Below are 15,225 nucleotides of genomic sequence, written 5' to 3' on the forward strand. Positions count from 1 at the left end.
GTATAAAACATATGATGTACTAACATGAAAAGTAGTCGGAATCGGCAAAAAATTTAAAACTTTATTGTTTATTTATGAAGCATAACGTAAACAATTAACGTAAAAGTTTCAAGTTTTTACATTGTAAAAAACAAGAGAATTTAAGCGTTTTCCATTAAAATAGTTTTTTTTTATTTAAACAATTAATAAACGTGAAAAGTTTTTTTTATTGACTATTCGTGTATTGTTCCCGCGAATGCATATGTCGCAGGATTTGACGCAAACTATTGAAATAAATAAAACCGTTTAATAAACTAAAATGTAAGAGTAATATGTACCCCTATGGCCGATTTATATGTGTCAAACATCACCTATTTTGATAACCTTATGATTATTCTACACCAGAACACCTTTCAAGTCCTCTTACTGGAAATGATATGTTTTTAAACGATTATTATTTGTTAAATTAAATTAAATGTTTATAGCGCGTTTATCTGGGATAACCCAACTGACATTGTTTGCATATATAGCGATTGTTCATCGCTAGTTAATTCAGTCGGTTGTGTGGGAAAGTAGAAGACAGAAGAATTAAATAGCAATAATTATGTGAGTACCTCTATATTATTTATTTTTAATAGCATCTGGTAGTCTCAAATATAAATAATTATGAAAAAATGCAAAGTTTTGGTACCTAATCTAAAAATAAATATCTTCTTTGGCTTCCAAAATAACACGATATTTGTTTATTTTTCGATTTTTTCTGTATGCGATTGTATTTTATGATAGTCATAATAATTAATTGGTCTTGTAAGTTGCTTGAGAAGATCAGTCGACTATCAAACTGGCCATCTTTCTTTTTTACTTTCGGATTTAAAGATCCCGATACTACAGCTATTTTTCCAATCTGTTAATATTTAGAGAATATTTATGGCAGATGGGACGTGAATTATAAATTGTAAAATTCCCTCATCTTCTTTAGTCTCAGCATCCGTTATGGATTGCACACTTTAGAATCCTCGGAGTTGTAACCAAAGAAGGTTCCCATTGTTTTCAATTTAGTGGGGTGTAGAGTAAAATTTTTAGTGATATTTTGTGTGCTTTTAGATTGAAAACTTAGTCTTTTGCTAATATTTATTATGTTTCATCTTTCTATTCCTATTTTTGCTTTGACATTATTTTACGTATTTTTCGTTAAGCTAATCGTGTAAGTGATATCTGTTAGAATAGGTAGGTACACCCTAATTAAATTTTTTTTATATATATGTAATAGTGACAAATGTAATAAGAGCCTTACGAAGAATCTACCAGCCCTTTTCATTTTATTAATGTAATCTCATCTTAAACTAGTTTACTTACATGATTTGTTCTTATAGCATCTACTTATTTGACTACACCGTTTATGCTTCTTCTTCATGTACCATGTCCTTTCAGAACGTTGGTTACCATCATAGCTATCTTAATTTTATTTAATGCCACCCTAAATAGCGTGCTTGTATCAATACCATACCAATCTCGCGAGTTCTTAAACCATATCCCTCTTCGACCTGGACTGCGCATGCCTGCTATTTTCCCTTACATGATATTTTGTAGCAACCTGTATTTGGGACCTCTTATTACATATCCGAAGTACTTCAGCTTTCTCTTCTTGATATTTTTTTATATAATCTCGGTAGTCTTGCTGAAACGTTCCAGTGCTTTCGGAGTTTCGAGTCTTCTCCACCCAAGAAACTTAAAATGCTTCGATAGCATTACATTTCGAAAGCATCAAGGATATTTAGATCACTTTTATTCACAGTCCAAGCCTCGACACCATACAGTATGACCGAGAACACGTAGCAGCGAAGTAGGCGTATCCGCAATGCCAATTTTAGGTCTCTGTTACATAATACATTGGACTTTCTTCTTGAAGGGTATAGAATCAAAACTTGTTTTCTCCATCCATGGCCGAAATTGAGTTGTTTATATTTTCTGAATCTGTTTGTTGAACCCTACACGATTCCAGAACTAGTTTGACTCAAAATTAGTTTTATCCAATATAAATTTAATGTTAAAAGTCGGCTTTTGAATCAACCCGTCTTTCTCCGGTGACAGTTCTGAATATCCGTCTTTTTCCAACCGGCCAATAGGAGGCATGTGTAAAGTGAGTCGAGGAGACTCACACAGATTTTAATCACTCTATTTGTCTGATGCAACATCAGTGTTTGTTTACTACTTTTATCAGTTATCAACTTTCAATACTAACTATTTGCATAGATTTTTTCTTTTAAAATAAGTAGTATTACAGGAATATTTTTCTTCTATTCCTAATGGATGTTCAAGGGACTCCTGTAGGACCGGATAAAAAGGCAAGGAAAAGAACACCGATGCAAAATGAATGGGCAAAACCTAAGAAGAAAAAAGATTAAAACAAGATTATAGGCATGATCTTCTAAGAACCGATAAGATCTGTTTTACCACTATCAAGCTAATTACTTTTATTCTATTAAAATCGTCAAAAAGCAAAAGCTGTAAAATTCCACCTCCAAAAATGAAAATTGTTTCAAAACGCGCATTCTCCTAACAAGTTTGTTTCAAAACTTGTTTTCTCCAAAAGTTTGCTTCAAAACTAGCTTTCTCCAAACAAAAATGCCAATTATTTCATTATTGACGATAGTTGGATTTTACTCATTATGTGTAATCGATTTCTATGGTTAAATTTTATAATATGAAACTTAAATCCGTGTAATAGGGTAACGGGTACAGTGATTGGCCACTTAAGGGATTTCAAATTGAATTAAAATTGTAAATTTGTATATTTTAAAGTGAAATATTTTGTAAGGGTTTTTTAATAATAATAAAACATCAAATTTTATAAAAACTCAGGTTATTTTAATAAAAAATAATAATGTATATAAAATATTAACACAAATTTAAAAACATACAAAATTACACAGTTATTGGCCATGCAAACATAGTTATTGGCATATAGAATTACAGTTATTCGCCACTCATAAAATTCCTAATTTTCTTTTTTTGTTTGTGCAGTTAGGGCACACAAAACTATTTAGATTTTCAATTTCTTGTTGTTTATTAACACAACTACCAACTTTACAGCCTCTGACACAAAATAAACATTTTATTCCAACTTTTGATTTAGAAATGTTATAGGAACAAGAATAGCACAATCCTGTATACAAAAGACTATTATTTACAGGTATGTTGGTGTTGTCTGATTTTTTCACCAATATATCTGAGAGAATTTGTATTTTTTTATGTTCCGGATATCCCTCTGTTTCGAAAAACAACTTTCTTTTAGCCGACTCACCAGCACGTTTTTCTTTGCTAGTTTCCAAATTTGTACATTTGCTTTGGGAAGTATTCCTCAAATTTGATGAATTCTTATTGTTGGAGACATCAAAAGATACGTTATCAATTGAGGGCGGAATAGCGTTTTCCTCTACGGAATCAGGAAATTGGTTCCGTGACAGTTCGTGGTTTTCTTTGAGGTTAATCACTTCTGGTATATGTACTCTAACTTCACTTCCCAAAGTAGTGCTTTTAATTGTATGATCAAGAAGTGTGTCTGCTTTAAAAGTATTTGTATCTACAATATCTCCTGTACTTAGTGTAACATTTTCTTTATTCTTCACAACATTTTGACATTTTTTGCTCTCGGAATTGGCTCTTGTGGCAATTTTTTTTATTACTTTCTTCTTGGTTGCTTTATTTTGTTTACCTTTATTGTTGGCTTTTGCGTCAATTCGCTTTTGTTTTCGTTCTAATTTTATTTTTTCTTGTTCTTCTTTCTCTTCAATTTTACGCCTCTCTGCATTTTGACGATCTGACGAAGTGAGCACGAAAGGCAACTTTCCTGTTTGCTTTTTACCCTTTCTTTCTGGGGTTTTTGGCCAAAAAAAGAATTTGTCAATTGAGGTGTCAATTTCTTTACATAATGAGTTGTCTTGATTTACTGAAGGCAGATTATCGGATGTCGATTGAATATCTAAAGTCATTGTATCTTCTGTGACAATAGTATCTTTTAAAAATTATATGTAATATCACCGTTTTCGGGAAGTTGAACTAGAAAATCAGAAAGTAGATTGTCTTCTGTAATAACAGGCATATCTTGTATGTTGCATATAATTTCATTGCCACCTGCAGGTTTAAGTGTAAAATCTGAAGATATATGAGTTTCTGTGATGATATCTTGTATATCATCTGTGATAACACCTGTCTCTGTATTCTGAATTGTGTGTATATCTACGGTATTTTTAAATAAATTAAATATATTAAACAGCAATTTTGAATCTCCATTTAGTTCTTCTGAATTATCCAAACTTTGAAATTCTAGTATTTTCTCGGCTCCAACTGTGTGTACAAAATCTTTATATGTTATTGATTTTGTCATTGAACTAGTGTGATTAATACCTTTATTTGGGTCTTTGTTCTTTCCTAAACATTTGGAATAGTCTATTGCCTCAGGGTTCCATGGACACAATCCAGATGCTTGAAAGCCATTAATGATGGAATCTGATTTTAATTGACTAATGGCTGTGCTTAATACTAATGCAAAATTCTCTTTGGTGACTACTGAGTTTGGGTTTTCTCGTCTGAACTTTAATACTGCCCGGTTCCAATTTGCCTTTAATGGTTTAAATGCAGCAACAACTGCAGGCTGTATAATTCTGGTCGCATTGGGATATAATGCCACTAAAATAATTTGTAACTTTGAACATAATTCACTGGTTTGAATGGTTAAGTGAGTTTTATGTCCATCAACGAACAAAATGACTGGAAATTTAGTGTTTTTTGCAACTAGGTACTTATATAAGACGTTTCCTATGTATTCATAGAAGTTTTCATTCTTCATCCATCCCGTATCGCTACAGCCTATGCCCCATTCTCGAGGAACTGAATTTATAACATTGCTAGGAAGTCGTTTGTATGGGTAAATAATCATCGGTGCTGTTATTTCTCCAGACGCTGCAAACGTAAACATAACCGTCAAATTAACTTTGGAGTGATGTTCTATTTGATATACATTTTTGCTTCCCTTTACAGCCAACACTCGTTTATTTTTGGGACACAGGAGGAAGCAGGTTTCATCCCCATTTAAAACACGTGAAGGGTCTTGAAGAATATCAATGTAACCTTTACGATGCAAATATTCTTGAACACCGGTGAACCATTTTCTTATATCTTTTTCAGACACAACTGAACTTGCTGCTGTTACCGCTTCTGGAGTTCGCTCGCTTAAATCTGGTTGTCGCTTTAAAAAGGATCTCTACCAACCTCTTCCGGGCCGATTGTCAGTAAAAGGATTAGCTCGTGGATTTGCGTCAAGAAAACCTTTAACCGAGTCTTGTATATCTTCCACTCTTACTGGAAAACCTTTGTCTTGGCATGTTACGATCCAATTCTTTAAACGATTCTCTTCCTCCAAAGAAAGAATAGGATTAGGGCCAAGGGTAGTTTTTTCATTAAATTTTTCGCTTGCTCTAAACTGCAGTGTTGCTCTTGGCACATTAAATTGTTCAGCGGCTTTCCGTTGGCTCATGCCATTTTTTATGGCCTGAAAAGCAGACTGAAGATCTTGTTCTGTATATTTTTTGTGATACGTTTTATCTTTCCGGATATTTGGCATTTTTTATTCTAAAAATAAAAATCATTTAATAGTATCTAATAATGTTAGCAACAATACGGACGTTTCAAATTTGATTCAGATTGCCCTCATTGGCACTAATTTTATAACAACTAAAATAATTGTAATTTTAGAAAAACAAATCCGGACAAAAAATATATTCTTATTGCACATTACAGTTATTGGCCACCCTGTGGTTTAGTGATTGGCAGTCGGCCAACCACTGCTTATTGCTATAAAAAAAATAAGAGAAAATGCTTGAAATATGTTGTGTTGGACCAAACTAAGCTAAAAGAGCCTAAATTATAATACATATTTTAATTTAAAGTAGGTACAGTAATTGGCCGGCAGGCCAATCATTATAAAGCGGATATATTTAAGATACAGTGCTTGGCCACTAAAATTTACCGCCAAAAAATTATAACCTTACTATTAAAACCACCGATAATGTAAGATATACCCCACTAAATCGCCACAAAACATTAATATAAGCAGATACTCAATATTATTAGCCAAGATAACTCACCTCATGAATTGCCTTCCTTAAAAAATTCTTTAAAAAACTCTTAAAACTGGAAAGCTTCGAACAACACACGCCGCGGCCGTCACAACTAGTCAATATTAACTGAGAGAGATAATGGCTACACCAAATATATAGCAATGTTGCCGAATTGCAATGCAAATACATTTATTTCCTTATACTTTCTGAAAATCTTAATATTTCGGATTTTTGTGAAAGTGGCCAATCACTAGTGACCGGCCAACAACTGTACCCGTTACCCTAACTGTAATGGTTTGTTTTTTATAAGTTTTTAGCGATTTGTGACAAACGAAAATTTTGGAGAAAGCGGGTTTTGATTCTATTCCCCTCTCTTCTAAAAGCGGCTCTGGTTTGCTCAATGCTGGATCTAATTTCACCGTGAATCTCTACATTACAATTTAACTGAGATCCAAGGTAAACAATTTTTGATCAACTTACTCAAGTTTGGTACTACACTGCGGTGCAAAAAAATCGATCCACTAAAAATTTGGTCATTTTTGATGTTTCGAATTTCCAAAACCGATTTAAGCGATTTTTTACCACGTTATAGCCTTGTTCATTGACAATATCGCTGTAATAATATTGTTGCTAGACAGTGAAACTGTCATTGTATACCGGGTGTACGAATCAAACTGTGCTTTTTTCTCAAAGTTCGCATCACCCTGTGGATTATTCTATTTATAAAATACTGAAATTAAAACCCAACTATTAGACCGGTCTAGTTAGACTCAAAAATAGGAGTGAGGCTACAATAATTACCATCAAGCTGAAAATTGGCAGGATTGTTCAAAATACCATCATAAATAAATCTAAAAAGTCCTCATAAATCCGACCCCTGCTAAAAAATTTACGCGGGGTCAAAGGTCACCAAATATGGTTTTTAGCGATTTTCAGCGAAACGGTAAGTTTTATCGTAAAATTAGCTCTAACAAAAAATGTAGATTAGATAATTATCTATAAAAAATATCTTAATAGTTTTTTTCCTAAGAGGTACTGTTTTTGAGATACAATGATTCAAAGAGTTGAAAGACTTCTAATCGTCATAATATATGTATTAGTACACCAGGTGTATATGTTACAGTTCAAGTTGATTCTCAGTTAGAGTTGACTCCAACTAGTTGGAGTCAACTCCAACTGAAACGAGCAGTAAAAGTTGATTTTAAAAATTTAAATCAACTTTTACTAGTTGAAGTTGACTCTTCCTGGATCGATTCAGTAAATGTTGATTATACGAGAATCTCAAGTGTATTTTTGATGAGTGTGCGTTTCTTTGTTTTGACCCTTTCAACTACTTATTAGTATAGTCTGTAACGTCAACCCCGTTAGGTCAATTATTCTGATTCGATTTTTTGCACAAACTTACTCAAAGAAATACATCCGTATAACAATCCTTATAACAAATACACAGGGTGTCACGCGGTACCGCGGTTGAAAAATTGTTTAACCAATTTTTGTTAACCAAATTCACAAAAATAATTTCTACTCTATCTCATATTATGTAAAAATGTAAAGGTTTTATTGTGTGAAAATTGTAAATATAGATAGCAGTACATGAAGAGTTTAAAGTGTGTCTGAAGTAACAATGTATTTTAGATGAGTTTTACTTTTTCGCACTGTTTTTAGCACACTTTCATATAATTAAACATCCTTAACTTTCGCCTTCGGGAGGAAATCAGACACGCCCTTACAACGGCAACTGAAATGCTCACAAAACAGCGACCACGGAAGCAAAGATGGATGACAGAGGAAATATTGGATTTAATGGATGAAAGAAGAAAATGCAAACGGCACAAAGCAATGTACAAAGCATTAAATAGAACCATTAAACAAAAAATAAAAATTGCAAAAGAAAAATGGATAACAGAACAATGTGAAGAAATCGAAAACTTATATAAAAAACATGATGACTTCCATCTGTATAAGAAACTCAAGGAATTCACAGGCACGAGATACTCACAAGGACCAAATAATCTAATCAACGCAGAAGGCAAACTGATTTCAAGCCCTGAAGAACAAATAAACATGTGGGAAGACTATATAAAGGAACTCTTCTATGACATCAGAGAACCTCCTACATTAAATACCGAAAACGACGAAGGTCTTCCAATACTAAAGTCCGAACTGGAATATGCTCTACGTCAACGAAAAAACAACAAATCTGTAGGAAAAAATGAAATACCAGCTTAGCTATTGAAGTTAACGAGGAAAACTTAGACCTTCTTCTTGGACTATTTAATAATGTTTACAATACAGGGACTATCCCTAAATTATGGCTAGAATCAGTCTTCATACCACTGCCTAAAAAGAAGAACGCCAAATTATGCCAGGACTTCCGCCTTATAAGTCTATTAAATAACATTCTGAAGCTTTTCTTGCGTATCATACAGAACAGAATATATTATAAAAAATGTGATGAGGTCACCGGTCAAGAACAATTTGGCTTCAGGAAAGGTATGGGGACACGAGAAGCAATATTCTGTCTTCAAACTCTGGCACAAAGATACAAAGATCAGCAAGCAGACCTTTTTATCTGTTTCATAGATTTTGAGAAAGCGTTCGATAGGGTGAAGCACAAGACCTTGATAGAAAGATTGAATGACATCGGAGTCGACAAAAGAGATTCTAAAATTATAGAGGCTATTTATTGGAATCAGACAGCAATCATAAAGACCAATGGTAATACGTCAAGGCCAATTGAAATACAACGAGATGTTAGACAGGGTTGTGTGCTATCACCCATACTTTTAATGTCTATTCTGAGGTAATATTTGCGAACTCTTTATCGCACCCTTCAGAAGGAATCAGGATAAACGGTCAGAGAGTAAATAACATCCGCTATGCAGATGACACAGTATTAATGACTGATTCGGACCATAGTCTGCAGATACTGTTGGATAGGGTTACTGAGAGTTGTGAAAAAATGGGGATGAAGATCAATACTGCGAAAACCAAAGTTATAAGAATATCAAGGAACAAAAATTTACCTCTTCCAATAAATATGTGAAACACCAACAGCTTGAATACGTAAGCCAGTACAAATATCTTGGTTGCTGGTTTAACAATCAACTTGATTAAAAACAAGAAGTCAAGAGCGAGAATAGAGGTAGCCCGACAGGGGTTTATCAAAATGAAAAGCTTATTTTGTAACAGTAGCATTAATATCAGCCTTAGATGTCATTTTCTGCATTGCTATGTGTGGTCAATACTTTTGTATGGAAAGGAGGCCTGGACACAACACAACACTGATGAAAAAGTTGGACGCCTTTGAACTCTGGCTTTATAGAAGAGACTTGAAAATACCTTGGACAACCCACACCACCAACGAATATGTTCTGAGGAGAATAGGTACAGATAGGGAACTGCTAAAAATCATTAAAGTCAGAAAAGTTAGCTACCTGGGATACATAATGAGAAACGAAAAGTACCGCCTCACGCAACTGATAATCCAGGGTAAGAGTGAAGGAAAACGGGGTCCCGGTAGGCGCCAGATTTCATGGTTTAGAAATATCAGAAACTGGACCGGCCTTGATTCAACATCTTTGTTTAGAGCCGCATTGGACAGAGACAGATTTGCCAGTGTAGTCGCTAATCTCCACTAAAGGAGAAAGCACCACAAGAAGAAGAACTTTCGACTTGTCATGGTGATGACATGTGAGCTATAAATTACAAAAAAAGTTTTGACAGTTTCGTGGTTTGACAGAAGTTTGAATTTTTAAATGTCAAAATGGTGCAATGGTGCATCTCACTCGCACTCACATTGATAGCTGCGTCAATACGCTCCTAGCGCTCATTGTTAATAATTAAAAATAACCGCTTAGTAATAAAATAATAACAAAAATTTCTTCAGTATCTTGTAGGGGGGTCGTTAAAATTTTATTTGGTGACTTTCGGACTTTCATAATAATAATTTTTAACTGAGTTATTAAGCCTTGAAAATGGTCATTTTCGTATTTTGCAAATTTTAAATCGCGTATAACTCGAGAACAACAAAATTTTACAGAAAAATCACAAAAGACCTCTTTTGCTCCGAATGACCCAAATGATGTAAGTAAAGAAAATTGTCCTAAATAAATTTTTTTGTGAGTTTGTTTAAAAAAATTGTTTAAACGTGTTTAAACTATTTTTCGACCACAGTACCATCTGACACCCTGTGGATTCGTTATTTGGTCGAAGAGGACCTCTTTTTTAGTAAGTTTGTGCAAAAAAAATCGAACTGGAATAATTTACCTAACGGGGGCGATGATACAGCCTAGACTAATTTGAACATATTCAGTAACATTTAATTTCTAGAATCGGCTGTTTGTGTGAATCAGAATCAACTTTTACTAAATGGCATTAGGAAGAGTATACTTTTCCTAGTTGGAGTCTACTTTTACTAGTAAATGTTGAATAAAAATCTTCATTTTATATTTATAATCAACTTTTACTGAAACCAGCCGTTAGAGTCGACTCCAACTAGTTGGAGTCAACTCCAACTGGATAATCAACTTGAACTGTAACATATACATTACTGAAGCTGTAATACAAGTAAACATAATATTCTACGGTCAACTTAACTTATATTACACATAATAATATAAGATTATAAATATGATAATGTTTCTACTATACAGCTTGCGGTCTACCGAGAGATGCAATGTATAAGCTGTATTATATTACAGTGCCAACAAAAAAATCTTTACAAAGTGAATGTAAGGCGAAAATAATAAGAATTATTTGAATTTTACGGCTTAATCCCAATAAAAATACACAACAAAATACAACAAATGACAAAGTATTAACTTATAATAATTCTTTTTATTTATGCGCCTTAGTTCAATTTGCAAAGATGGATTTTGTCGGAATAAACACGTTCGTCAGCTAATCTAATCACCCCACCTATTCTCTTCTCAGAAGGGTTTGAACATAATAATGAAAGACAACTTTCTAGGCAAAATGTTTATTGCTAAGTACTAATAAATACTTATGCAAATTACACAGTAATTTTCCTGGGTGGCGAAATCCTTCAGGTAGATGACACCCTCTAGGTATTAATTAGTCTTGAGTAATACTCCGGTGTGAAAATACGTGTTAAACCTATATTTTTTTTATCGTGTATTTCGTGTTATTTTCATTGTTATAACAAAAATGTCAGAATATTGTTTTATTTGCGCTAAAATTTTAACTGAAGGTGAAATTGTTACCGTTGAACGTGGTATAAAAACATGAATCAATGCAAGTACTGAAAGAGCTGATGGATTTTTAGAATTTCTTAAACAGCAGAAATCTGTGACAATACGTGTGGAGTGTCGTAAAAGTTATACTCGAAAGTGTTCTATTGCTGCAGCTATTAAAAGACAATGTGAAAAACAAGAAGCCAGTACATCGACCAAAAGTCCTCCTTTTAATAGAGCACGTGTAAGTGAACCAGCTTTTTGTTTTAAAAAACAATGCTTATTTTGCGGCCAGGAATGTAATGAAGAGCGTGAAAAAACCCAGGATGAACAAGAAGAAGATGAACAAGAAGAAGAAGAACAAGAAGAAGAAGAAGAACTAGAAGATGAAGAAGAGGAAGAAGAACAATGAGAAGAAGAACAAGGGAAGCAGAAGTATTAGAAAATTATGAACCAGTTTGATAAATTTCCCTTTTTTTAATTTATACCGCTTTATATAAAGTTTTATCATTTTTAACCCTTGCCAATAAATTAAACAGAATCATAACAGATCCGTGGAATAGGCCTACTGGGGAAACCACGTTAAAAAACGCGCTAAGTACACTACCTCAAAGGTGGTGTGGAAAGTTTGCGCATATTATGACGATTACCACTTTTTGAATCGTTATATCTCAAAAACGGTGGCTCCCAGGAAAAAAAGTAATAAGGCATTTTTTATAGATAATTTTATATCTAATCTATATTTTTTGTTAGGGCTAATTTTACGATAAAACTTACCGTTTCGCTGAAAATCGCTAAAAACCATATTTGGTGACTTTGACCCCGCGTAAAATTTTTAGCAGGGGTCGGATTTATAAGGACTTTTTAGATTTCATTTATGATGGTATTTTTAACAATCCTGCCAATTTTCAGCTTGATGGTAATTTTTGTAGCCTCGGATGCGTAAGTTGACCGGAGTATATAGCCTTAGGTTTTCTTAACATTCTTAACATATCTTTCGATTCATTCGCTTATGTTGGATAATAAAGAAGTTAGATAATTTAACAACTGGCCATGTTCGTCATTCGTACAGGGTGTTTTCTAAATAAGTGCGACAAACTTTAAGGGGTAATTTTACATGAGAAAATAATGACAATTTGCTTTATAATCATATGTCCGCAAACGCTTCGTTTCCGAGATACGGGATGTTCAATTTTTTTTACAAACTGACGATTTATTTATTTCTTTAAAACCAGTTAAGATATGCAAATGAAATTTGGTGGGTTTCAAGACGTAGTTATTACACATTTTTAACATACAATTAAAAATTGTATATTCACCATTGGCGTGCGTACGGGTAAAATTATCGGTCATAATACCCGTTTGCGCACCAATGGTGAATATTAAATTCTTAATTGTATGTCAAAAAATGTGCAATAACTACGTCTTAAAACTTACCAAATTTGATTTGCATATCTCAACTGGTTTTAAAGCAATAAATAAATCGTCAGTTTGTAAAAAAAGAATGTGTGTGTACTTTGTACGCACGTAAGAAGTTATACTTCTATTATATGATTTAAACGAAATTAATATACTTTTTATTTATATTTTGTTTAAATATTAAACTAATTTATACTTACTACTTCTCAAACATTTTTATTAGAACAGTGCCAAAAATTAAAATAATAAAAGAATAAAACACACACAAACACATTAAACAAGCCACAAATGATGTCTGAACATTAATTGTCGAAAATTTTTTTAACTAAATACGTATTTTCTGAAAATACAATTATATAATAAATATACTTACAATCATAAAATGTATTAAAAAAAACAAAAAAGAAAGTTTCTATTGGGACTCGAACCAGCGCTGATAAGAGCGGTTGGTATTGGAATTCATTCGGCTTCTCCGCTTAGCCACGGACACTATGTGTCATTATTTACGAAGATTAAACGGAAACTAAACGGATTAAACTTGTGATATTTTGATATTTTGAAAATTGATCAAATTATTTTAATTTTGAATTGAAATGATTTAGAATTGAAAAAATACAACAAAACATAGAGTCAAAAAACAATATATTAGGTGAATATTGATAGAAATTTTGATGGTAATCAAATTATATAAATAAAAGTATTACATACTATGTATTTTGGCAGATCAAAAAGGTAGGTTTATACCATGATACATTAACAATTATTACGTACCTGTTGCTTTTAAAAACTATTTAAAAGTCACTACAATATTATAAACTTTTTTGTTTCTGTCCTCACAACAATAAAACTAATATATTATACATTTGTTTACCTTTACCTTTACCTCCAAACCACAGCTGCCATATCGGATAATTTTTGACATGTCATTTGAACATCCAATCAGAATAAAGTTATAATGCGCATGCGCCGGGCTGATAGGTTTTAACATATAAAAGAATCACCCTCTATCGCCGGTAAAGAAGTATAACTTCAAAAAATTGAACATCCCGTATCTCGGAAAAGAAGCGTTTGCGGACATATGATTATAAAGCAAATTGCCATTATTTTCTCATGTAAAATTACCCCTTAAAGTTTGTCGCACTTATTTAGAAACACCCTGTACTGCTGACGAACATGGCCAGTTGTTAAAGTACCTAACTTTTTTATTATCCAACATAAGCGAATGAATCGAAAGACAAAATGTTAAGAAAACCTGAGTCTATAGTTGGGTTTTAATTTCAGTATTTTATAAATGCTAGAATAATCCACAGGGTGATGCGAACTTTGAGAAAAAAAAACACAGTTTGATTCGTACACCCGGTATACAATGACAGTTTGACTGTCTAGCAACAATATTATTACAGCGATATTGTCAATGAATAAGGCTATAACGTGGTAAAAAATCACTTAAATCGGACAACAGGTTTAGGAAATTCGAAACATCAAAAATGACCAAATTTTTAGTGGATCGATTTTTTTGTACCGCAGTGTATTTATGTACGTATATAGACGGTTTTATATTCTGTTGTTTACTTATTATGGGTATTTTGGTTTTCCTTATGTTCAGATCCAGATATGCTTCCTAAGGCAAACCGCACACCAAACAAACATGAAACATGAAACGTAAAACATGTTTCATGAAAATAAAACACTGCTAAACAAATCTCAAAGTCCGCCTACCAATGAAACGAGTGTGATTCATGCTCATGACACATTTTTATTTTCGGAGACTTTCATAAATGGCCGGACGTATATTTGTTTAGAAGTGTATTATTTCCATGAAACGTAATTTACGTTTCATGTTTCTTTGATGTGCCTTACAGCTCTCAACAACACCATCAGTCCATCAATCTTCTTGAGTAGAAGCTAGAAGTGCTGTGTTTATTGAGCAAATTATTAAGGGCCCAAAAAGGTCTTTCTTGAAATAGTGTCTAGCATTGTCTCTGTGTAAGGCCACTCTTAAATAAAATTCCCACAGCATTATTTTCTTTAATTTTACAGAAATCTGGTATCATTTTGTTTATCATTTTCGCCTAAGGAGATTAACTAAATAAAATATGTTGTTGCTATGCCAAAGTGAAAGACTTCTGATTGCATAACAATATAAACAAACATAAGTTACAATCGTTTTGATAGTGGAGGAGCATAGTGTGTAGAATACTTCACAAGGTCGCTGATCGGGAGTGGCTACCAAATAACCATGGGCGTACATTCAGCAGACGAGAAAGGCTTTTTTGAAAGAAATTTTAACAACACGTAATACGAAATTTCGGTTACGTATGAGCTCTTTAGTATTTTGTTATAGTGTCATGTACATGATTTAACTAATACTAGGTGTAAAAGATTGTAGCTTTTGAAATATAGAGATAAGAGAAACTAAGTATGTAAATATATAAGTATGATAAGTATGTACATTATACATATCCCAATGAATGATCAATTTTTTTCCATCAATACAAACAAGAGGAGAAAAT

General features: G+C 33.0%; 2 protein-coding genes across 2 annotated transcripts in view; both read left to right on the forward strand.

Moving 5' to 3' along the window:
- The first annotated feature begins 399 nt into the window (after positions 1 to 399).
- Positions 400 to 15,225, forward strand: part of LOC126886682 (antichymotrypsin-2-like) — a 34,693-nt gene continuing 19,867 nt past the window's right edge. Inside the window, exon 1 of the mRNA XM_050653679.1 lies at positions 400 to 585. The gene's annotated coding sequence lies outside the window, so the exon portion shown is untranslated. The remainder of the gene's footprint in view (positions 586 to 15,225) is intronic.
- LOC126886279 (inter-alpha-trypsin inhibitor heavy chain H4-like) overlaps positions 4,903 to 15,225 on the forward strand; it is a 111,822-nt gene continuing 101,499 nt past the window's right edge. Inside the window, exons 1-2 of the mRNA XM_050653150.1 lie at positions 4,903 to 4,906; positions 5,420 to 5,426. Of these exons, the coding sequence (XP_050509107.1) occupies positions 4,903 to 4,906; positions 5,420 to 5,426 (11 nt within the window). The remainder of the gene's footprint in view (positions 4,907 to 5,419; positions 5,427 to 15,225) is intronic.

The sequence above is a fragment of the Diabrotica virgifera genome, chromosome 6 (genome assembly GCF_917563875.1).
Source record: "Diabrotica virgifera virgifera chromosome 6, PGI_DIABVI_V3a".
Taxonomy (NCBI): domain Eukaryota; kingdom Metazoa; phylum Arthropoda; class Insecta; order Coleoptera; family Chrysomelidae; genus Diabrotica; species Diabrotica virgifera.